This window comes from Panicum virgatum, chromosome 1N, assembly GCF_016808335.1.
Source record: "Panicum virgatum strain AP13 chromosome 1N, P.virgatum_v5, whole genome shotgun sequence".
Taxonomy (NCBI): domain Eukaryota; kingdom Viridiplantae; phylum Streptophyta; class Magnoliopsida; order Poales; family Poaceae; genus Panicum; species Panicum virgatum.
The window spans coordinates 58,737,621-58,762,686 of record NC_053145.1 but is presented as its reverse complement, the minus strand read 5'-3'; the positions used below and the strand labels follow the sequence as shown (position 1 = coordinate 58,762,686).

Genomic DNA, 25,066 nt, shown 5'->3' with positions numbered 1-25,066 from the left:
AAAAGTCACCCTTAGCCTCTTCTCTTTTTATAGTAGAGATAGAGAAGAACACACGCCTCAGCGGGAGATCGATATACATCCAACAATGCGGTATGGTACAAAAGAATAAGCAATAACACAGATCAGATCACAAACGGCGACTCGGGTACAATCACACAGCCCATCACTGCTACTGCTACTACTAGCTACTACTAAGACAAACAAACAGGGTCCCCCCAATCAGCCGGGAATGGAACCACCGCCACCGCGGCCGCTGCGCCTACTGCATGAGCCCGCCCGCGACGAGGACGGAGAACACGGCGGAGCACGCCACGGCGAGGGCCGACGCCGCGGCATCCGCTGCCGCGCCCGTGACGGGGGCCGGGGCGGGCGGCACGCCCGCGTCCGTCTCCTGCGCCGACGCCGCGGCGAACAGCATGGTCGCCACGGCCACGAGCAGCACCGCCGCGCGGGACGCCATCGCGAGCGCTAGCCGAGCGAGGCGGGAGCGGAAACCGGATAGGCGGGCTCGTTGCAGCTGAGCGACGCTGAGGCAGAGAGAGGTCGGAGGTCAGGCGGTTGTGAGGACGGGGATGGCATGGGCGCCGCGCCGGGCGGTGCATATAACGGGGTGGCGCCGGGTCGCGGGTCGCGGTCGCGCGCCCCGGGCGCTCCCGTGGCGACGCGTGGGGGCTCCCGGCGCGCCGCGGAGGTGCCGAGCAGTGTCCGAGCGTGGCGCGGAGGATGGCACGTCGACAGGGACCGAGCGATCGGAGATCAAATCAGCGCACGGTTCTGTATCATTTCCTTGCAGGTGCACCAGAACAGAGGAGTTCTTGACTGATCCGGCAGAGTTCCCTGGGAAATGGGGTGTGTTTAGATCCACGAAATTTTGGGAGGAAATGTCAGATCGGACACTGTAGTACACTGTAGAATTTTTTGTTTATTTGTGGTAAATATTGTCCTATAATGATCTAACTAGGCTCAAAAGATTCGTCTTACAACGTACATCAAAACTATGTAATTAATTTTTTTATTTACCTACATTTAGTACTCCATGTATGGGTTATTTGATATATTTAATATTTCGATGTGATGGAGATGTGACGGAAAGTTTGGAAAATTTGGAAATTTTGTGGGAACTGAACACAGCCATGGATGACATCTTCTGTGCCTCTGTCGGCTCTCAGCTCAGGTGGTGTGCCGTGTGTGTGTGCGTGCTCCTGCTCTCGACCTCTGGACCACGGTGCATGTTTCGGCTGTTGAGGTCGTCAGGGCGTGCGTGTCCGTCCGGTGTTCCAGAGTATGAACAGGAGCCGAGCCGCACCGAGCGAGACGAGAGCGTGCCAGTTCGATCAGGCCGGCGTTGCCGCGCGGTACGGAGGCGACGGGACGAAAGGGAGGGCTCAGCTGGAGGCAGGGAAGCCGTCCGTCTCACCGGTCGACATTCCATGCCATGCCAGTGGGGAGCCAGGGCGGCGAGACCGGCGGCATTCTTTCCCACTCCTCTACGGCTCCCTCGGTGCTGGCGGTTGCCGGAATAATTTCTAGCGATTGTTTAGTTGCATCCAAAATTCTAAAATTTTATAAAATTTCTCATCACATCGAATTTTGAACACATACATAAAATATTAAATGTAGCTAAACAAAATACCTAATTACATAGTTTGTCTGTAATGCGAGACGAATTTTTGAGCCTAGTTAACCCATGATCGAATAATAATGGAAAAAGTCCATTTTACAATTTTCAACTATTGTGGTCGTCCGCTTTTCAACCTCGATTTACAAAACCAGGAATCTTACAACCTCCAAGTATAAAAACCGTTTGCATGTCGTCCTTCGCTGGTTTGCGGGGCTGTTTTCGCCGACGTGGTGCCAAGACGCCCGCCCTCATGGCTTGCCGACCGGGATCGCTGGCCTTATTAAAAACCAGGGCGCTGACGGGGCAAGTAACCCGCTGTTGCTCCCCCGCCGCCGCTTTTCTCCTCCGCTGCTCGCATCTCCCCAAGCGCCGCCGCTTTTTCCCTCCACCGCTCGCAGCTCCCCAAGCGCCGCCGCTTTTTTCCTCCACCGCTCGCAGCTCCCCAAGCGCCGCCGCTTTTCCCCTCCGCCGCTCGCAGCTCCTCAAGCGCCGCCGTCGCCATTGATGGCGAGTTCGTTTAGCTCGAGCTCGTCGCAAGCCTCTTGGTGGTGAGCGTGGCGCAGGAAGTCCCTGATACCGTACAGGGTGAGTAAAATTTGCTCATTTGTCATTGGATTTTGGAGCTGTGGTTTGATTTGGGGACTAATTCCACGACAAGATAGTTGCTCCGGTCGGCGGCGGAGCCGGCGTTCTTGTTGGAATTATGGGCTTGGTCCATTTATTCTAATCAATACAATAAAAGAATTTAAAGCCCACTATTAAATACTAGGGAATCAATTGCTTAATTCCATACCGGGATTTGAGGAGGATCTCAACCGACTTAAATGGTGGACTTCGTATACACCACTTGTGAAGCCGGTAAGAGGAGGTCGGTGAACCACACGCGGGCGCGCTCGCTCGCCTCGCCGAGCCGGCCGAGGCCGTGCGGTGCGGTGCGCGGCCGGACGTGACGTGCAGGTGCATGTGCAGTGCGACGTGCTGAGATGAGACGAATGTTTTGCTGTTAAGAACATTAAAATAGAGAATAAACGTTGACAGTAATGACTGGAGAATCACACCAGTAACTGTCGCTCATCAAAGCTCTTTACGACGTCCAGGTTCGTTGAACCTGATGCACCTCCACGCCTATATAAACCACTCCTTCATCCTCTCATCTACACACTTCGGCACTTGATCCAGGTACTCCTGCTTAGAAGACCTCTCCCTTCTCCCTGTGTTGCTTTCTGCCATTCCCATCGCTAGTGCTACGCGCACAGCTCTAGCGAGAGCAGGCCTCCGGAACCTCTGCTCGTTGAAGGTCCTGCACATGACGCGGACAATCAGGTTTTTGGAGAGCATCTTGACACGACTGCTCGCTCCCTGATCGACTACTTCGTCTACTTCCCGACGTGAACGAACGACTACTTCGTCTACTTCTCAGCGTGAACGAACGACTACTTCGTCTGCTTCCTGGTGACCGTTCGTGGGACTGCACTGCGAACCTCTTCCTGTATCGACATCGTTCGTCTACTTCAGGCAAGGCCAGTCGAATAGCATGTCTATTCCAGCTGGTAACGGCGCAACCGGTGCCTCCGGCACTGGTCCCGCCTTTCGGTACACTCTAAACCTATTCTGGTTTAACTTTTTGTTCATGCTTATTAGTAAGAATAACATGAACACATGCACATATCTTATTCACACATTATCACTCATTTATGCCATGAAATTGCTAGTAATATTTGGAATTAAAATATACCGAAAATTGCCTAGTTATCTAGCAATCCAAAAATCTGATATTGTTAATAGGCTTTCAGTATCTAGCTTTACTGCATCAATCAAACCACCACCTTTTGATGGTTCAAATTACAAACATTGGCAAGAGCGGCTTATACTATGGTTAACAATATCGAGAGTGATCCATATAAAAGAGGGTAAGTCTGAACAGTTCACTCCAGAGGAAGGGAGTGCATTCGATGAGGCTGATACCGTCTTTCAAGGCTTGGTCATTAGTGTTCTCGGTGAAAACCTGATGGATTCCTATGTCCGGCTGCCAACTGGCAAAGCGTTGTGGGATGCTCTTGAGGCTCAATATGGAGTGTCTGATGCCGGCAGTGAGTTATATACGATGGAGTAGTTCCTTGAATATAGGATGGTCGAAGATCGTTCTGTGGTGGAACAGGCTCATGAAATACATACTCTGGCAAAAGATCTCAAAAATTGTAGCAAAGAGTCCCCATGTGTGTTACACGATAAGTTTGTGGCCGGAGGTATTATCTCTAAGCTGGCACCTTCTTGGAGGGACTTTGCTACTTCTCTAAAACACAAGAGACATGAGTTCACCATAGATGGACTCATTGGGACTCTTGATGTTGAGGAGAAGACGAGAGCAAAGGACATACGTGGGAAAGGAGTTGTTGGTGCTTCTAGCGCCAATCTTGTTTAGAAGAACAACTCCCACAAGAACAAGAAAAAGCCACCGCAGAGCCAACCAAAGACTAAGCAGACAACCACCTTCAAGAAGAAGAAGAAGAAGGGAGCTTACTATGTGTGCGCTAGTACGAAACACTTTGCTGCAAAGTGTCCGAACCGCAAAGGCAACGACTCCGCCAACATGGTCATTAGCGAGCCTGGAGGAACATCGTGGTACTGTAACTTATTACCTACAGTTCTTTCAGTTTTTTGTTCACCCGAATGGTGGGTTGACACTGGTGTTAATATTCATGTTTGTGCTGATGCTTCTTTGTTTTCTTCTTACCAGGACGGCGGGACTTCCTCCTTGCTGATGGGGAATGGATCGCATGCGCGTGTTCTTGGTGTTGGTACGGTAAATCTGAAGTTTACTTTGGGGAAGACCGTGCAGCGGAAGAACGTGCAGCATGTCCCCACCATTAATAAGAATCTAGTCAGCGGCTCTCTACTGTGTAGAGATGGTTTTAAATTAGTCTTTGAGTCCAATAAATGTATCTTGTCTAAGTTTGGTATTTTTGTTGGAAAAGATTATGAAAGCAGAGGCTTGTTCCGTCTTTCTTTGTCAGATGTTTGTAATAAAGTTGTATACAATGTTATTAACGTTGATGAAACAAATGTTTGGCATTCGAGGCTTTGTCACGTTAATTTTGGTTGTATGATGCGCTTAGCTAATTTGAGTTTAATTCCAAAGTTTAGTTTTGTCAAAAATTCTAAGTGTCATGTATGTGTTGAATCAAAACAAACTCGCAAGCCTCATAAGGCCGCGGAAGCAAGGAGCTTGGCACCCTTAGAATTAATTCATTTCGATTTGTGCAAAATGAATGGAGTGTTGACAAAAGGTGGTAAAAGATATGGTGGTAAAAGATATTTCATGACTTTGATTGATGACAGCACTAGATTTTGTTACATCTATTTGTTGAAGTCAAAAGATGATGCTTTACACTACTTTAAAATCTATAAAGCTGAAGTAGAAAACCAACTTGAGAGAAAGATCAAAAGAGTTAGATCAGATCGTGGTGGCGAGTACTTCTCAAATTTATTTACTTTATTCTGCGAGCAACATTGTATTATTCATGAGAGGACGCCTCCCTATTCACCTCAGTCAAATGGGGTTGCCGAAAGAAAGAACCGCACTCTAATGGATTTGGTTAACGCCATATTAGATACAGTGGGATTTTCCAAGGAATGGTGGGGTGAGGCTATATTGACTGCATGTCATGTCCTAAATCGTGTTCCTACAAAGAATAAAGAGATAACACCATTCGAGGAATGGGAGAAGAAAATGCCAACACTTTCATACTTACGTACATGGGGTTGTTTGGCAAAAATAAGTATGCCAATAACCAAGAAACGTAAGCTTGGACCTAAAACTGTGGATTGTATCTTTCTAGGTTATGTTATTCACAGCGTTGGGTATAGATTTTTAATAGTGAAATCTGGAGTACCTGACATGCATGTTGGTACTATAATAGAGTCCAGAGATGCTATATTTTTTAAAAACATTTTTCCCATGAGAGATGAAACAAGTTCATCTAGGCAAGAGTTCATCGAGGATGATAGCTCTGCTGAGCCGATAGAACACAATGAATATACACTTGTGGAAAATGCTGAGGAGGATAACAATGATGCTCCGAGAAAGGGCAAGAGACAAAGGACTGTAAAGTCTTTTGGTGATGATTTTATTGTATACCTCATAGATGATACACCCAGAACCATTGAAGAGCCATATTCATCTCTTGATGCTGACTATTGGAAGGAAGGAGTGAGGAGTGAGATGGATTCTATTATGTCTAATGGAACCTGGGAGGTCGTTGAACGTCCTTATGGATGCAAACCGGTTGGATGCAAGTGGGTGTTCAAGAAAAAGCTTAGGCCAGATGATACTATTGAAAAGTACAAGGCTAGGCTTGTGGCCAAGGGTTATACCCAAAAAGAAGGAGAAGATTTCTTTGACACTTATTCACCAGTTGCCCGATTGACCACAATTCGAGTGTTTTTTTCCCTTGGCAGCCTCTTATGGTCTTCTCGTTCATCAGATGGACGTTAAGACGGCTTTCCTCAATGGAGAGTTAGAAGAGGAGATCTATATGAATCAGCCGGATGGGTTTGTATCAAAGGGTCAAGAAGGAATGGTTTGTAAGTTGTTGAAATCTTTATATGGTCTCAAGTAAGCGCCTAAGCAGTGGGTTGAAAAGTTCGACAGAACTTTGACGTTTGCTGGCTTTGTTGTGAACGAAGCTGACAAATGTGTGTACTATCGCTATGGTGGGGCTGAAGGAGTGATTTTGTGCTTGTATGTGGATGACATACTGATCTTTGGCACTAGCCTTAATGTGATTAAGAAAATCAAAGAGTTTTTATCTCAAAGTATTAAGAAAATCAAAGAGTTTTTATCTCAAAGTTTTGAGATGAAGGATCTGTGAGAAGCTGATGTTATCCTTAATATAAAACTGGTAAAAGAGAGCAATGGTGGGGTGATTCTTACACAGTCTCATGTGGAGAAGGTGTTAAGTCGCTTTGGTTATAGCGACTATAAATCTGTCTCAACACCATATTATGCCAGTTTAATTCTTAGGAAGAACAAAAGTATAATGCGAGATCAGCTGAGATATTCTTAGATCATTGGTTCATTGATGTATTTAGCTAGTGCTACAAGACCTGACATCTCATTTGCTGTAAGCAAACTGAGCCGGTTTGTTTCAAACCCGGGAGATGATCATTGGAGGACTCTTGAAAGAGTAATGCGCTATCTAAAGGGGACAATGAACTATTGAATTCACTACACCGGGTACCCAAGGGTACTAGAAGGGTATAGTGATTCAAACTGGATTTCTGATGCTGATGAGATAAAGGCCACAAGTGGATATGTGTTTACACTTGGTGGTGGAGCTGTTTCCTGGAAGTTTTGCAAGCAGACCATCTTAACGAGGTCACCTATGGAAGCAGAACTCACAGCATTAGATACCGCCACTGTTGAAGCTGAGTGGCTTCGTGAGCTCATTATGGACTTGCCGATAGTTGAAAAACCGATACCGGCAATTCTAATGAATTCATCTAGACATGTGAAAAGGCGGTTGAAATCTGTCAGAAAATTGAGAAACTCCGGAGTTATAGCCCTGGATTATGTTCAGACGGCTAAAAATCTGGCAGATCAGTTTACAAAGGGTCTTTCACTAAATGTGATAGACAATGCATCTATGGAATTGGGCTTGAGACGCACGTGAGTCATTCTATAGTGGAAACCTGTCTTATGTGATCGGAGATCCCGTGAATTAGGATGGTGAAACAAACTAAAGTCTGACTGAGAGAAGAGAACCTTTGTAAAAAGGGCTCATTCCGTGTATAAGGTGCATTTCTCTTCTAGTCTGTATGGCAGGTTGGTCTATACCTTAATGTGTTCCAGGTGGTTTCTTTAAAATAAATGAGTTGTTTTCTTGAAACAAAGATGTTGTCCTACAGAATATCTGAAAGAAACACACCTATATGAGTCTGACTACTGGTCATGGTCTATGAGAACTGGGTATTCTCTAGAAACTCATGAAGGGCCTAGAGTATAACTTATAAGCTCCAAACCGCGGGGATGCTTTTGCAGCCTAGTACCAGTGTAGGGCTCTGGTCAAACTTGTTTGCACAAGACTGGCAATTCAAGGCATAGTCTATTGTACAGTTGTGAATAAGTGTAGCTTTTGTCCTAGATGGAAGTTCAACTTAACAGTCTCTGTCAAATACTAGTATATCAATGAGGGAATGAGGACATTTCTAGTGTGGCTTGAATTTATTGGTGAGGATTGTTGGAATTATGGGCCGAGGCCGTGCGGTGCGGTGCGGTGCGCGACCGGACGTGACGTGCAGGTGCAGTGCGACGTGCTGAGATGAGAAGAACGTTTTGCTGTTAAGAACATTAAAACAGAGAATAAACATTGACAGTAATGACTGGAGAATCACACCAGTAACTGCCGCTCATCAAAGCTCTTTGCGACATTCATGTTCGTTGAACCTAATGCACCTCCACGCCTATATAAACCACTCCTTCATCCTCTCATCTACACAATTCGGCACTTGATCCAGGTACTCCTGCTTAGGAGACCTCTCCCTTATCCCTATGCTGCTTTCTGCCATTCCCATCGCTAGTGCTGCGCGCACAGCTCTAGCGAGAGCAGGCCTCCGGAACCTCTGCTCGCTGAAGGTCCTGCACGGGACGCGGGCAATCAGGTTTTTGGAGAGCATCTTGACACGACTGCTCGCTCCCTGATCGACTACTTCGTCTACTTTCCGGCGTGAACGAACGACTACTTCGTCTACTTCTCGGCGTGAACGAACGACTACTTCGTCTGCTTCCTGGTGACCGTTCGTGGGACTGCACTGCGAACCTCTTCTTGCATCGACATCGTTCGGCTACTTCAGGCAAGGCCAGTCAAATAGCATGTCTATTCCAGCTGATAACGGCGCAACCGGTGCCTCCGGCTCTGGTCCCGCCTTGGGGTACACTCTAAACCTATTCTGTTTTAACTTTTTATTCATGGTTATTAGTAAGAATAACATGAACACATGCACATATCTTATTCACACATTATCACTCATTTATGCCACGAAATTACTAGTAATATTTGGAATTAAAATATCCCAAAAATTGCCTAGTTATCTAACAGTTCTGCCCGACCACCTTCCCCGACCGCCAGCCGTCTATGCACTGGAAGGAGGCCGTGTACGACAAGGCCAAGAACCTCCGCGTCCGCTTGTACAAGCCGGCCGCTGCAGCCGCCGGCGGCGATGCCTCCGGGAACAAGCTGCCGGTGCTCGTCCACTTCCACGGCGGCGGCGATGCCTCGGGTCGTGCACATGGGCCAATGTGCACGTGCTCTGCCTCCGCCTCGCCGCGGATGCCGGCGCCGTCGTGCTCTCCGCTGGGTACCGCCTCACCCCGAAGCACCGCCTCCCCGCGGTGGTCGACGACGGCGCCGGCTTCCTGCGCTGGCTCCGCGAGCAGTCCGCGAATCCCGCCGCCGCCGCCGCCTGGCTCGGTGGGCGGCACCATAGCGCACCACCTCGCCGCGCGCGCCGGCTTGGCCGCCGCCGCGGTCACCAAGCGTGGCGAGTTCGGCCCGGACGATGTCGACCCGGTCGCGGTCCAGGGCTACGTCCTCCTGATGCCGTTCTTCGGCGGCGTCCGCCGGACGCGGTCGGAGGCCGAGTGCCCCGCGGAGGAGGTGCTCCTGAACCTGGACCTGTTCTGGCGGCTGTAGTTGCTGGCCGGCGCCACCAGGGACCACCCGGCGGCGAACCCGTTCGGGCCGGGCAGCCTCGACCTTGCTGTGGCGGACCTCCGGCCGGTCCTCGTGGTGGCCGGCGGCCTCGACATGATGCGCGACCACGCCGCCGCCGACGCAAGGACGAGCAGGGTTACTTGCCCAGTCAGCGCCTTGGTTTTTAACACGGCGAATGATCCCAATCAGCAAGCCACGAGGGCGGGTGACTTGGCGCCACGTCGGTGAAAATAGCCCCGCAAACCTGCGAAGGACGACATGCAAACAGATTTGATAGTTGGAGGTTGTAAGATTCCTGGTTTTGTAAATCAAGGTTGAAAAAGTGAACGACTGAAATAGTTGAAGGTTGTAAAATGGATTTTTTTTCAATAATAATTATCAAATACAAACGAAAGTATAACAATATCAAAATTCTGAAAGTTTTTGCGACCAAACAAGATGCTAGTCCTAGCGCGCGGGGATGTCCCCGTCGCCGCAGCTGAAACGACGATGGTGTTTTCTTAACGACCGAACCCGATCGGTTCAGACTTCAGATTTCAGATTTCAGATTCAGAGTACGGAGATCACAGGGGCGTTTCATCGTTCTGCTGAAGGAGGTCAGGTTGTGGGCATGCAAGCATCTCGGCTCCCTTGCTGATCCTTTATTGCGTGAATAATCATTTAATTTTGGCCTTCCAAGCACTCTAACTTGTAAGCTCTCACGGAAGTGATAAGAAACTTTAATCGCTAATTACGGTGTCAAATAAAACCAATTTATAAAATTAACTCCAGAACCCCTGCGCTAGGAACCAAAAAGAATCTAATGAGGTCTTTGACCGTATGATTAGAGGATGGTTACTGTAGCGTCACTGTAACCAATCATCGATAAATTACTGTCATTAGATTCGTCACGAAAAGTTAGACCCACTCCTGAAAAGGTTTTGCAAATAGAATTCATTTAGCACTCCATGCACGCGAGATTTTTTTTGGATACGTGCATTCTAGGAATCTTAGCATCTCCGAGAGTTCCCTATCCCTCTTTCCCATCATTGATTTTTTTGGGAAAAAAACATTCTCCAATAGTTCTCTATCTTAATTCCCCATCTTCTAATAATTGGCAAATTCATCTACCTTGTGTGTAAATATACGCACACCTCCGCACCTGATCGCGACTCCCAGCGGGGTTTTTTCATGTGCTTCTTCTTCCCCGTGCGGAAGTGTCGCTCGCGCTGGCCTCCTCCTGGCGCCGATCGCAGACCTGAGACTGACTTCAACAGAGAGCGCAAAAGCATTTTTGCCTCTTTGCGGAGCACTGTGCATCACGAAACCGGCGTCCAACAGAGAAGGCAACGGCGCGATGCATTTTTTCCTTCGAGGAGAGAGGAGATGTAAAAATACATCCCCTCTCTCCTCGAATGCATTTGACGAGCGGCGGCGCGGCGCGAGGGCGGCGCGGGGCGAGGCCGGCCGGCGGAGGAGCCCCTTCCTCCGCCCCAGACGGCGGCGGGCATGGGCAGCCGGCGGAGGAGCCCCTTCCTCCGCCCCGGACAGCGACGGGCGTGCTCGGCCGGCGGAGGAGTAGGCGGCGGCGGACCAGAGGAGGAGGTTGGGGGGCGCGGAGGAGCGCCGGCGGAGGTCGAATCGACAACGCCGGCAACTGATCGGGGTCAAGCTCTTGATTTGGCGCTGCTGCTGGCGGAGCTCGAATCGGCGCTGCTGGCGGCCGTGGAGCGCGCCGCGTCGGGGCAGCTGCGTGCGGCAGAGGCCGAGCTGGGGCGCGCGCTCCGCCGCAACGCGGAGCTGGAAGACAAGGCCCGGCAGGCGGGGGCCGAGTGCCAGGCGTGGATGAGCGTCGCCCAGAGCCACGAGGCCGTCGCCGTCGGGCTCCGTGGCACTCCTCCTCCGATCCCCCGCGCGGCCGCGTTTGTGGGCGAGGACGCACAGTCGTGCTGCTTCGAGGCGCCGGCCGCGGACCCGGTGTCGTGTGCAGTGTCGTCGGGCAGGTCGTGCGGCCGCGGCGAGGTGAGCGTGTGCTGCTCCCGAGCGACGGGTGGCGCCATTTTGCATCCGGTCTGTTGGAGATTAGATTTTTTTTGCCTACGCGATGTAAATACTGTACACAATGCAAAAACGTGAATGCTTCCCTCATTTTCATTGTTTTGTTGGAGTCAGTCTACTGCACCACCGGCCACCGCTGTTGAGTTCCGGGATGTTTTTGTTTTTTGAAAAACCGAGTTCCGGGATGTTGCCTGCTGCACGGATTGCCAACCTGCGGGCCCGCAGCCACTATCCATCTGCTGCATGGAGTCGATAGGGGGTGAGGGAGAGAGACAGGGGCGTTGTTTGTTTGGCGCTAGAATTGTAGCGTTAGGAATAGTAACAACTTTGACCGCTAATTACGGTGTCAAATAAAATAGTTTACAAAATCAACTTCAGAACCCCTGCGCTAGTGACCATAAAGAATCTAACGAGGCCTTTGACCGCGTGTTTAGATGGTTACTGCAGCACCACTGTAGCAAATAATCAATTAATTATCGTCATTAGATTCGTCGCGAAAAATTATAACCATCCTAAAAAAATTTACAAGTAGACTTTATTTAGTGCTTCATGCATATGAAATTTTTTTTCCTAAAAACATGCACGCTAGAATCTTAGCGCAACCAAAGGCCAGGGGAAGGTTGGGAGGTCGGCCTCGGAAGGCTCGCAGCAAGCATGCCGGTGGATGCCTGCCAAACGATTGATTTTGCCTGTCAGAGGAGATTTGACACTGCTTCAGGGCTCGATGGCTGCGCCAGGCCGGTTATGGCCATGAGCCCATGACCAGCTGCTGCGCCTGGCTGGTCGGGTCTTGTTTGATTTGTGTTATGATTGAGAATAGTAATATTTTGATTATTAATTATGGTGTCAAATAAAATTAATTTCAGAACTTCGTGCTAGGAAGTCTGAAAAATCTAATGAAATTTTTGACCGCACGATTAGATGATGGTTACTGTAGAATTACTGTAGTTAAATATCGAATAATTACTGTCATTAGATTCGTCGTGAAAAATTACACTCATTCCTGAAAGATTTTGTAAATAGACTTTATTTAGTACACAATACATACGAGATTTTTTTATAAAACGTGCGCGCTAGGAGTGAAGGAGAACCAAACGAGGCCACATGGCTTTGCCTACCCTTGTGTTGCCGCCTGCTGCCGCGCCTGGCAGGTCGTGGGCTCGTGGCCATGGCCAGCGCTGCTGTTGCCGCTTGGCCGGTCGTGCTGTCCCTATTGCCACCTGCAAGGAGGGGCGGCGGCTGGAGGAGGCGGCGAACGGCAGCAAGGGCGGGGCGGCAGGCTGCAGCCGGCGGCAAGGCGCCCGACGATAGCAATAGTTTTCCGCGGAATCATCTATGTGGGACTATATAACTTTTTATTTTTAGAGTAAAAATTAGAAATTATTGAAGATTGACTCTTTTTTACCACCCCATACATATTTGAGGAGTTGCCAAATAACAAGTTTTAGGAAAAAAACTCTTGGAGATGATCAGGATGGCGGCGCTAACCAAACAAGACCAAAAATTGAGTGGTGCACCCACTAGGTAATAAACAAAATTTTCTTATAATATATGTAAATTTAGTGGTAAAAGTTGGTTTTACCTTGGTGTCTGTGCACCGAGCTACGATACCGTGGCTTCGCCCCTGCCCCTTGGCGCCTCTGGCGCTTTGTAAGCTTTCTTCTCCTTATTAATGAATGCTGGACAAAATTGTCCATGTCTTTTTTTTTAAAAAAAACACAGGGGCGTTCTGAATTCCGTTGCGTCCCTGTCCGAGCAAGTTTCATCATGTATCGTTGTGGATCAAGCAAGAAGCAATCTCCGAATCGTGTCGTCACTCGTCATCTGCATGGAGATGATCAGATGAGGTTAAGAGTTTAGGGGCTACTCCTAGCTAGAGTGCCAGGCAATAATTCATTAGTTCAGATTGTTGGAGTAGCGATACCGTATCACAGGCTGCAGAGGGACCTTGCTAGTTGCTTTTTTTAAAAAAAAAAAGCAGGAGCACTACATTGCATTTAAGAAGAAAGCAAGCGGAGTCTTACATAGTTGTGATTAAAAAAAAGGCTAAATTATGAACTGGAGACATTTGGAACTAAGTTAAGCTCAGCTCGGCCACAACCTTGCTAGTTGCTGATAAGTTCTTTTTTGCTCGTACAAACGATTAGACAATTCACCTGCTAGAAACAGGATTCCAGGTTAACGATTGACCCGCCGTATCGTCGTTAGGTGGGTACCTAATGCTCAGAGAGCCACGTAACATTATTCTGCTTGTTCATTCCGTTTCACGGAACCACTGGACAGATGCTTCTGGGATCTGACGAGCTGATGAGCTAGCCAACCGTTGTTGCATAGTGAGGCTGGCAAATTTGGCTGGACAAGCAGCGGATGTGGATTTTTCAGAGTCCAAACAGTTAACATGTTTACAAGTGCTAACACCAACCAATTATCTTTTTTTTTTGAACGAACTACACTCGACGAGTGTGTTTCTATTGATATAACAGAAAATACAAGACTACGATTCTGGGAGGTCATAAATAGGAAACAAAAAGAAAAGAAAACAACAAACTCGCCCGGTTGGATTGGGACGTCAACACGGGTTACCGTTCAACTATACTCCCTGGCCGGTTAGATTGGGACATCAACACGGCCAAATTCTATTCACAACAATGACAGAGGGAAAAAGGCACAACCGCAGCTTCCACCTACCATTGCACTCTTGCGGCTATCGAAACAACTGAAGTGTTCCAGCGTTGATAGAGGAGCACAAGGGGCAGACACCACCACACAAGGAGGCCACTACCGTGCAGGACCCAACGCCGCAGTGCTGCTGCACCCAAACCGACCGCCCGACGGCATGAAAAACACCAAGTCCGGAGCAACCCAATGCGCGGAGGCCTCGCCACTTCCGCCATTGGACGCCACTCTCGCGTGTGCGGGGACCTCCAACCCGCCACTCAGCACGCCTCTCTCGTGTGCGGAGACCTCAAACTCACCACACGGCACCACGCTCCGTACTCGTTTCAGGAATTGCCGTCGAGGCAGCAAGAAGAGGTGCCCCCCGGAACTGAACCAAGCCACCAGACCACCACCGTGGTTCGAAATCATCACGTTACTTTCCCCCTCGCACGAAGACGCCGCCCTCGAGCCAGAAGACCAAAGATGTCGCCCGCGCCGTCTTCCGACGTTGTACCGCACCGGAAGGGTTCAGCCGTGCTGAACACCCCGCCGCGATCTGCTGCAGGCCAAGTCGTCACTGATTGTCGTTGCCGCTAGCGCCGTCCTTCAAACGCTGTCCCGCACCGCACTAGAGACTGTCACGCAGCTCCAGGCGCCACGAAACGCTGCAAGCAGGCGAACAACAACCGAGTGATGACCCCTGGCCACCAACAGAGGAGCAAGCGGCTTGGCGTGAGGTAGGCAATCCCCTTCTCCGCACGCCCTCCGACAGATTTGTCACCACCGGCCGAAGTAAATCGCGAGCAGCAGGCCGGCCAAGTCGCCGAAAGGTGTCTCTAGAGACGATGCCTCCAAGGAGGTCACGACGCCTACAGGCGCCGCCGTCGCTCGTCCAGGAGCTGGACCGAGTTTTCATCCGGAGACCTCGTGCAGGAGGGTTGCAACTCCAAAATGACGCCCTCAACAGGGAGAGCGACGCCCGGAGGCACCGCCGCCATTTCACCAGAATGAATCTGGCGAGGGCTTTCGCCCGGAGTGCCGGCACCCCACTGCACGCGTTCGTCGCCTCAAGCCGGCGTCATCACTGCGGCCGCCCTAACCGAGGGACGCCACTGTCGCAGCTCCACAAAGCCTGCTGCCGAAGCTCCATCTCCCTCCGCCGTCCTCGCGACCCGGCAACGCGCTGGCGCCACACCGCACCTCCTCCCGGCACGCCGCACCACCGCACCTCCTCCCGGCCGGGCAGAGACCGACCAGCACGGGCGACGCGGCCTCGGCCCGCGCCGCATATCCTCCTCGCGCCGCTGCTCCACTGCTGCGAGCGCCGGCCACAGCCGCTGCCGCGCGCACACATGGCCCCGCGCTCCAGCCACAGCCCCCGTCGCCGCGCCGCACCTCCCTCGCGCCATCCGCGCGGCCTCCCGGCTCTTCCACCACGCTACCCCGCGCCGCAACTCCTCCACGCGGCCTCCGGGCTCGCCGTCGGGCAGCCGCACGCCAGCGCCAACAGCCAGCCGCACGCCCGCGCCGGGCACGCCAGCACTGCCAGCCAGCGCCGCTCACGCAAGCCCGCCCGCACCGCCAGCTAGCGTCGGAAGAGCCGTCGCCGCAGCGGCTGGTGGCGGATCCAACCCCGCGGCCGCCGGATCCGACCGCGGGATGCCCGGATCCGACCTCGCCGGCGCCGCTGCCGCCCACTCCACTACGGCCTCTTCCGATTCCCTCAACATCCGCGCCCGCCAGGAGAGGAAAGAGGTGAAGGCTGCCCCGCCGCCGCCATCCTCGCGAGCCACGCGGGTTTCCGGCGGCCGGCTCCGGCGGCGGCGCGGCGGTGGGGAGAGGAAAGAATGGGGCGGCGGCGGTGGCTAGGGGTCCGCCCGTGTCGCCCACGTGGGAGCGACGCGGGGGGCTGGCTGATGTGGTCGACCTATCATGCCTTATTTTAATCTCACACCAGCCAATTATCGGCAGCCTGGTAACGTACAAAACAAATTCGACGAGCTAGAACGAGTCGACAGAATTCCACGTGTGCCGGGGCCTTCCTGTACCCAAGCCGCGAAATCATTGGCGAGAACGTGGTGTGCCGGGCGCGGGCCCGTCGCCGGCGGGGGACACCGTTGCTTGGCGAGCCGGCGCGCCCGCGCTGGCCATGGCCCCATGCCTCAGCTCGATGATCCGAGCGGAGCGGCGCCATGGCCCATGGGGGAGGGTTTGAAACTTTGAATCGGCTGCTGCCTGCTGCCTGCTGCCTGCTGCCGCCTTTATGCGTTGGGTCTCTGCAGACCGCAACGAACCAAAGCTGCTAGCACAAGTCTCCTCCCTGTGACCCTGTCATCGCGCTCGCAAGTTGAAGCAGGTTGTCGATCGCTTTTCCGCCAGCTTAACACATGGAGCTGGGCATAATCTAAACGATTAGTAATGCGCTAAAGCGGAGAGCTCGAAATGGACCAACGGATTTTAAAACGCCCGGTTGGCAGCCTGTGTTTTCATTTTCAAAAGTCTGAACTGAACAGCTCCTCTTTCCCTTTCATCTAGCAGCTGGCAGGCTACTTGCTGCCTCCGTAGACTAATCGCTGATGATACGACACCTTGGGGGCCACGGTTACCATTGGTCTTCTTCCCTTCTTCTGTGGAAACTAGGCAGATGGCCGGTCTTCTGAACCTTCTGAACAACGGGACGTGTGTGGCGCAACAGCAGCACATAAATGGAACCACCCACCGCGCTGCTTCGCCGGCGAAGACGACCAAGGCGGCGGACACAACGTTTCTGCCTCGAGGTTGGACGTGACAAACATTTGTCAAAATTAGGCACGCACGCACCAGCGTCAACCAAAGCCCAATTTTTTTTCGAAGAAAAAACTAACACCCAGCTGCAACACGCAAATAAACGTGCGCGCCTGACCGGTACGTAGAAGAAAGGGACTCGTTCAAAACGAAGCGCAACGCGCCACGCCACGCGACCCGTTCGTTCGTCTCCTCTCTCTCTCTCTTCCCCGCGCGAGACGGCCGGCCGCCCGTCCACTCGCCCGCGCCCGCCTCGCATGCACATGCGGGCACGTAGCGGGCGCCACCACATGGCGGGTGGCGGCCCACCCGCCCGCTCTGGCGATCGTCTCGGCCAAAGCTTCTTCCTTCCCCCGCCGCGCTAGCCCCGCTATAAATCCCCCGCCCCCGCCCGCCCCATCGCTTCCCAGGCAAGCAAGCTCGAGGCGACAGAGGCAAGCCAAGAAAAGCAGCAGCAGCCAGCCAAGCTCGCCGCCGCGGCTCTTCTTGCTCGCCTCCGGCCGTTCCGTTCCCGTCCCGCCGAGCTTCCGCAGAAGGGATGGAGATGAAGAAGATCGCCTGCGCCGTCCTCGTCGCTGCCTCGGCCACCGTGGCGCTCGCCGCGGACGCCCCGGCCCCGGCCCCCACCAGCGGGTCCTCCGCCGTCGCGCCCGCCGTCGGCGCCGCGCTCGGGGCCGCCGTGGCCTCCTTCTTCGCCTACTACATTCAGTGAGCCGCTGGAACGGCCGGCCCGGCGGGAGGAGGACGAGGAGGAAGAGACCAGGGGGAGACATGGCGGCTCTGATTCCGAACACCGCGCGCGCATTCCGATGCGTGCGTGGGTTTCGATTTGACACGGCTTTCTCTTCTTCTTCTCCCCCCCTCTCCTTGATTTAACGAATTGATCGATGTCGCTGATGCACCAGTTTAATTTGGTGCCTTGTTATTTGTTCTTCAATCCCTTCGAGAGAGGGACCGACACCTGTACCATTGCTTGCCATTTGTTTGGATCAATTCAACAATTCGATTTAATCATCGCGTTGATGCGTGCTTAACTTGCATAGATGTTGCCCAGAAGGTTGTTTTTTCAGTTCATGGCATCTTGCTCTGCCTTTTGCGTGGTTGAGGATGTGCTGGCCGTGTAAACCGTATACGATGCTACAAGTGCTCTGCATCTGAACGCCGTATCCTTTTTAGTAAGCATTGAATGCATTACGGCGCAGGTGAAGTTCGTAGAGAAATAGCATTTTCATCGACAGGGTTACCTTCTAAGCAGTTTAGATGCGTAAAGTTTTTGGTGTAAAGAATCACATCCGATATTTTGGGATACATTTGAAATATTAAACATGAATAAATTATAAAATTCGTCTGTAAACAACGAGACAAATTTATTAAATCTAATTAATTTGTCATTAGAGCATTTGTTACTGTAGCAGTTTAGTGTCTAATCATGATCTAATTAGATTTATTAGATTCGTCACGTAATTACAAGCAAATTGTGCAATTAGTTTTTTATTTTGTCTATATTTAATTTTTCATGCAAGTGCCGCAACATTCGATATGATATTTTTGGATGTAAAGTTTTTTCATCTAAACCAAGCCCTAGTCGAAGTGACGGTGCATGAGGCGTCAGTATAACCAATAGTGTACTGAAACAACGAACTTGCAAGATGGTAGTACTGCTTTGGAGGCCCAGGGTTTAGTTCAAGTACTTCATCCGAAGAGAAAGAGAACTGCACTGCCATTTCTGAATTGAGTACATATACTAAAGCTCCAAGAATCGGAGCATTTCCGTGAGTTGTGGCCCCACGTGGGACCCATGCACTGTTTATGCGGGTCCCACATACTATTTAGGTGGGACCCGCACGCTATTCAGGCGGGACCCACGTGGGGCCCACGGTTCTATTAAGTGAGGCATTTCCGTGAGTCGTGGCCCCACGTGGGCCACGCACTGTTTATGCGGGTCCCACATACTATTCAGGTGGGACCCACGCGCTATTCAGGCGGGACCCACGTGGGGCCCACGTGCTATTCAGACGAAACCGACATGGGGCCCACGGTTCTATTAAGTGAGCCTTTTATCTTAAAAAATTATTTCCCTTCTATTATTTGACAATACAAAATATATTTGACTACTTCCTACATATAAAAATAATAACTAAACTTTGTATACTACATTCACACGTGGTAGTTCTACTACTTTTTGGCTTTGGGTTTCCCTTCGTAAACTCACAAAATATAATTGAACTGTTCATTCATTTCTAATCTTTTTTTCCTACTAAAGTAATCAAACTATACCTACTGACACACAAAAAAACGAATTCCTAAGAAAAAATTGTCTGTACCTCTATACTAAAATGTTTGAGATCGGCGCGCTCTCAGACTCTAAACTACTATGCCGTTTTACTATAATTTTTAGATTTAACTCAATGCATCGATACGATGTTGTTTCGAATATAGTAGCGAATAATATTTTTCCATTAATATTTTAGGTCAATGTTTTTTGTATAGGCGCGCTACGCGCGCCAACGTGACTAGTTGTTTGTAATCTGCCCACGGTTGCAAAAATAGATAAAACACATGCGCAACTAGTAAAATTTAGGCAGTGGCTTTGTAAAGTTTATTACCGGTGCACCCGTCCATTACCGGTTCAACCGGGATCAGTGGTCTGCACCCAAAAAAGTATGGATCGTTGTGCAGATCGAGTCTCTGCAGGGTCCCCAAATGACCCCAGCAGGCCCAGCTTCTTCAGGGAGGACAACAAACTGCTTTAACATTGCAGAATTACACGAAATCTTCTAGGAGTAACTATCACAAAACGCTGTAAAAAGAAGCACTCAATCTACAGAATGGAGAGAACAAAATTAGAGAGCAACTTAAGATCCAACAACTGCAAAAAGAATGGAAAAGTTAAATACGAGATACTCTGTCGCCACAGACAAGTAGTATCTCACTACAGCATCGACATTCCAGGCCATCTTACTTTGCAACTGCACACACCGGAAAGGTTCAAGCTCACCAAAAAAAAAAAAAAAAACTCCAGAAAGGCTGCAAACCTGCATCCCCAAGTGGCCACCAACACTTAATTTTGTGTGATGCTTCTGAATGTTGGTGTAAGGACAGCATGTGGTCGAGCATGGCCGCAAGTGATTTCTAAGCATTCACTTAAAGATAAAATTAGACACAGCAGCAATGTAGCATAGCACCTACCACAAACAAATTCAGAATTTGACTGAGCATGGCCGCAAGTGATTTCTAAGCATTCAGTTCAGTGAAAGTTGGACACAACAACAACATTGCGTAGCAACAACCAGATTCAGAAGCAAATACATGTTATTTCAGGCACCCAGGCTGGATTTTTTTCGACCAAAGGCATTCAGCCCAGCTTTATTGAAAGCTTAACAAGCTATTATACCTATGCTGAATTTACCAGCTGGAAAGGAACAAAACACAATTACCCAGCACACAAAGGAAAAGATCAATCCATTGATGCAAAAGACAATAATACTGGTCTGCATGTTGAACGGACATTAAGCTGAGAAGGGCAGACGCTCAACAAAGATGAGTCACTTTCATGGACCAGCCACCACACTTCCCAGCTTGCAGCTACTACGCCTTGGCCTTGCAAGATCAAGAATGTTATGGTCATTACATAAGGATTTCTCCATTCTGGTGCAGGAAGAACATAGCAATGTTTGCATACGCTTCATCATATGCTCAAGGAGGTTATCACAAATCAAAGGGTTGAAGAACTACATGAACTTCAAGAATGCATATTTCAATGAGGAAATGAGATATTGACGTCGAGTTGGCAGCGAGACATGTCATGAAGGCTAGCTGCCTGGTGGTGTGGTACGTAGTGGTAATAGTACGCGCCCTACTTCGAAACAAATAAAAAGGTGTGCGCTGCACTCACGAGGGTCTGCAAAAATGAGATATTTTCTATGGAGAATTCTAGAATTAGTAATTAATAAATTTAAAAAATATTAGAATGTTTAGAAATTCTCTAGAAGGGGACACCTTATCTAAATATCATGTCCTCCTTTGTCCTATAAATAGAGACCCATCCTTTGCCGTGGCATCCATCCATGAGCATGGTAGATGAGATACGGTAGTGCTGGGAGAGAGGGGTGAGTGTTACACTAGCCACTAAAAATTGATTTTTTTTATTTTAATCATTTTTAATCTAATATTTTAATAATAACTCATGCAAATCTAAATTCCCAAAAACTAGCCCTTTTGGTCGCGCCAAGCTCCGTGGCGCGACTCCCTGAAGAGTCGCGCCACATACTTTGGCGCGACCAAGCTGCCACGCTGGAACGCCCGCGGCCAGGCAGCTGACGTGGCAAGGCTAAGTCGCGCTACATGCATTGCCGCGACTCAACCCATTACTAGACGGCCCAACAAGTAACCCTACCCCACCTTTCTCTTTCTTCCTTCTCTTCCATCCTCTTCCAGGCAGCGGCCGCCGCCATTTTTTTGCATCGCAGAGCGGCGAGACCCCGCGCCAAGGCACCACTACCCGCGCGGCGCCTGGTGGCACCACCACCCGCGCCTCCATTGAGCCGCCGCCATCCGATCTTCGGTCGGTCGCCGCGGAGCGAGGAAGGAAGGGTGCGGCGCGGGCCACCGGTCCCGCCGCCTGCGGAGTCCGCGGAGGGCGCCGGTCCCTGGCCCACTGGCAGCCCGGCCTTGCCTCCCGCGGAGGCCGCCAGTCCCTGGCGCCGCCGCCAGCGGCGGCCGCCGGTCCTTGGCCCGCCGCCATCCGCCCCTCCCCCACCAGCGCCTGACCTCCTCCCTGACCCCCTCCTTTCAGTGAGCAGGTATATTTCTTCCTTTCCTCCTCTGATTTTTCGATTGAGGTATTCATGAAGAAATTTAGAAATCAATATTCGTACTGCATATGTATAGTAGTTGGTGGGTATGATTTATTTCAGCCATGATTGTTCCTTTCATAATACCATTTGTGAATAGTAAATAACAATTGGAATTGGGTGTTACTCACTAACAATAACCAGAATTCATTTATATTTGGAAGATGGTATTCAGTGAACTAGTTAATTGATTAGCATTTTCACTGATACTAGTGCAATAAGAAATTTGTCATGTGCGCTAATTGTATCTATGTTCTTGGTTTAGGAAAAAAACATGTGCAGGCTCGTTGTTGTGAATATTGTTAACGAAAATTGAAGTTGAAAGCTGGAAAATTATAAGATATGAACTATAAGCTCAGAACTTAGAAGATGTACTTGCAGTAGTTGACTATAGCTAATGATTAGGGCTTTATTTTTTGAAACGAAAGTGCAATGTAAATTCGTCTAGTGGTAATCTGGATCAGCATTACTGAATTAGGCTGACTAACACACTAAGGTACCAACAAAGCTACAAATGAAATATTTAATGACTGCATATGAAATATGACCTTATAGTGATTTATCACTTGGTTGTTCTTGATTTCTCGGTTTTTGAATATAGATGGCATAGCATCCGCGGTATCCCCTCCTACAAATGGTTTATGATGAGCGGCACCGTGGCAAGATACTAGAGGAGCGTACGGAGGTGAACTTGTGATTGAATTTTTGTGTGTGAAATTACTAATTCGACTTTAGTTGATTACAATGTTGACTGATATGTTTGTAGGTTTTGAGGCCTCTACATCCCCGCCTTCACAAGACTCACACTTGGGACGATAGGTATGCACCGTACCTTAAACGGGCTAGATTCCTCCTGTTGGCGTGGTTGGTCAAGGATAGGCTCCCCCACATTGTTGCCGGTTCGCTCATCATACCCCTTAGTTTTGCAAGCCTAGTTTCAAATGTCTTCTCCGCCTTTGATGCACATACTAACTTTAGCTGCTTTATGACCTTTTTACTCTTCTATCTTTGCCATATATTAGCGGCAAAGTGTCTCATACACTACCTATGCACGATTGGTTGGTACCCTTCCATGTGGTCCTCAACTGCATTAAGAATTCCTTGATGTCGGTCCGAAATAATGCACACCTTACGGTCCGGTCCAACAACATCTCTATAGACCAAATGCAAGAACCATGACCAGCTGTCGTTGTTTTCACCCTCAACCAACGAAAATGCCAGGGGGATCAAACTATCCTCGCCGTCCATGCCTGTTGCAATCAACAATGCCCCTCGGTACTTCCCGGTAAGAAACGTGACATCCACACTTACAACAGGTTTGCAATGCCTGAATGCCTGTACACATTGCGGGAAGCATCAATATGCACGTTTCATTACAGGCTTCATGGAACCCGTGTGCATCTCTTGCCTGCCAGTGGTATGAGAGCACCACTTTGTCCCCGGGTTGAAGTGTGCAATTGCACTTAATATTCTTGGAACCCTTGTAGGATCAAGAACACCGACTAGAGGGGGGTGAATAGGCGGTTTAAAATCTAAAAGCAATAACACTAGAGAAATTTAATTAGTAACAAAGGAAAGCCCTATGTCATGCTATTACTATCTCTAGATGGGTTTGCAACCTAGGGTGACAAGGCACAAATCAAGCTCTAGTAAAGTAAATTGCTCAAAGTAAGAACAAGTATTAAAGAGAGCAAGAGAAGTAACCAAGCTTGACACAAGAAATTATCCCGTGGTGTCGATGACTTGCCGGTCACCCCTAATCCACGTTGAGGTGGATTCCAAGAATCAACCGCTCCTCTATCAAGAACCTCTTGATTTTGAGCCGGCTTGAATCAAAGAACCGCTCCACACCTCGATTCCACTAGAGTTGCTCTTCACCACTCCGGTGAGGTGAGCACAAAACCTCTCACAACCGAAATCGGGGCTCCTCAACAATCTCCTTGGAGGAGCTCCACGAAATCCACTTCTCTAAGCCGTCTAGGGAGCGGCAACTCCCAAGAGTAACAAGTTGACGACGCTTGCTTGAAGTATCCCTAATGCCACAAAGCTCAAACTCTTGATGCAATGCACTAGGAAGCTCTCACACTCTCAAAAATGCAATCTCTAAGCAAGTGTGTGTGAGAGAGGGATGCCTTAGCTCTAATGTGTCAAGAATGCTATCCAAATGGCCAAGAGACTCACCCAATGCCCGGGCATTGGGTATATATAGACATCCCTCCAAAAACTAGCCGTTACACTCTTTTCTGCGAAGTCGCGGACCGTCCGCGGTTCAAAAACCGGACTGTCCGCCGTTATAAACCAGTGAGTCAGAGTGCATTTAATGTGTGTCAGAACTAGCCGTTAACCCCTGGCGGACCGTCCGCGCCCTAGTGGCGGACCGTCCGCAGTTAAGAGTTCCAACCCACCAGAGACTAACAACGTCTCTGGAACAACTTTGAGATTAGCCTGCGGACCGTCCGCGCCTCAGGAGCGGACTGTCCGCAGTTTAACTTTTCAGCCCAAACCAGAGAGACACCCTTTCTGGTACAAATATGAAATACAGTGGCGGACCGTCCGCCCACCTGGGCCGGACTGTCCGCCAGCCCACCAGAGCCTATGCAAGCTCTCTGGAACGGTCGCGGACTGTCCGCCCATCTGGGCCGGACTGTCCGCCAGCCCACCAGAGCCTCTGCAAGCTCTCTGGAACGGGCGCGGACTGTCCGCCCCTCAGGCGCGGACTGTCCGCCGTTACTCAGTCAGCTCTCGAACTTAGTCTATTTCAAATCTTTTCAAAACGCCGTTAGCCCTCATGTATGCAACTAGACATTTTGAGCAAAATGGCACTAAAGACCCGTCAAGCATGAGTACACAACCCCTCTTGATAGTACGGCTATCTATCCAACAAATCCGGTCACTTTTCATCCACTAAACGCCTTGTGACCGGTAAAACGCAAAAGCCCTAGTTTATACCTTTGCCTTGAGTCCGAGCTTTGCTTATCACCTCCAAAACTCCATACGTTCTCAACCAAATCTCTTTCACTTGTGGATCAACCTATACTCATTATCTCAAATGAATTCGTTAATCCACAAATCGTTGTCATTAATTACCAAAACTGGAATTAGGGGCCTAGATGCTTTCAATCTCCCCCTTTTTGGTAATTGATGACAACACTAAATTTTGGAGTGATAAAAGTTTTCAAGTCAACTTTATACACTAGGCATAAGGTGGACTTGGAATTGAACTTTGGAAGAACTTACTCATTTTCTTAAAAATTTCAGAATATGGTATGAATAAATTCACCAAGTTCGATGAGTAGAGAGAACTCCCCCTTGATATGTGCATATTAATTTTCATGAATACCAAGTACACATACATATATTTGAAACTTTTGACGGAGTTTTCCCTACAAGTGGAAATCGAG

At 49.7% G+C, this 25,066-nt stretch overlaps 1 protein-coding gene and 1 pseudogene across 1 annotated transcript; both read left to right on the top strand.

The window, feature by feature from the left end:
* The first annotated feature begins 577 nt into the window (after window positions 1–577).
* Window positions 578–9,650, top strand: LOC120653727 (annotated as a pseudogene).
* A 7,551-nt stretch (window positions 9,651–17,201) lies between these two features.
* Window positions 17,202–17,828, top strand: LOC120657050 (arabinogalactan protein 23-like). Its single transcript, XM_039935292.1, has one exon. It carries the CDS (start codon window positions 17,351–17,353, stop codon window positions 17,522–17,524), a length of 174 nt encoding a protein of 57 aa, XP_039791226.1. The 5' UTR covers window positions 17,202–17,350; the 3' UTR covers window positions 17,525–17,828.
* Window positions 17,829–25,066: the final 7,238 nt, after the last annotated feature.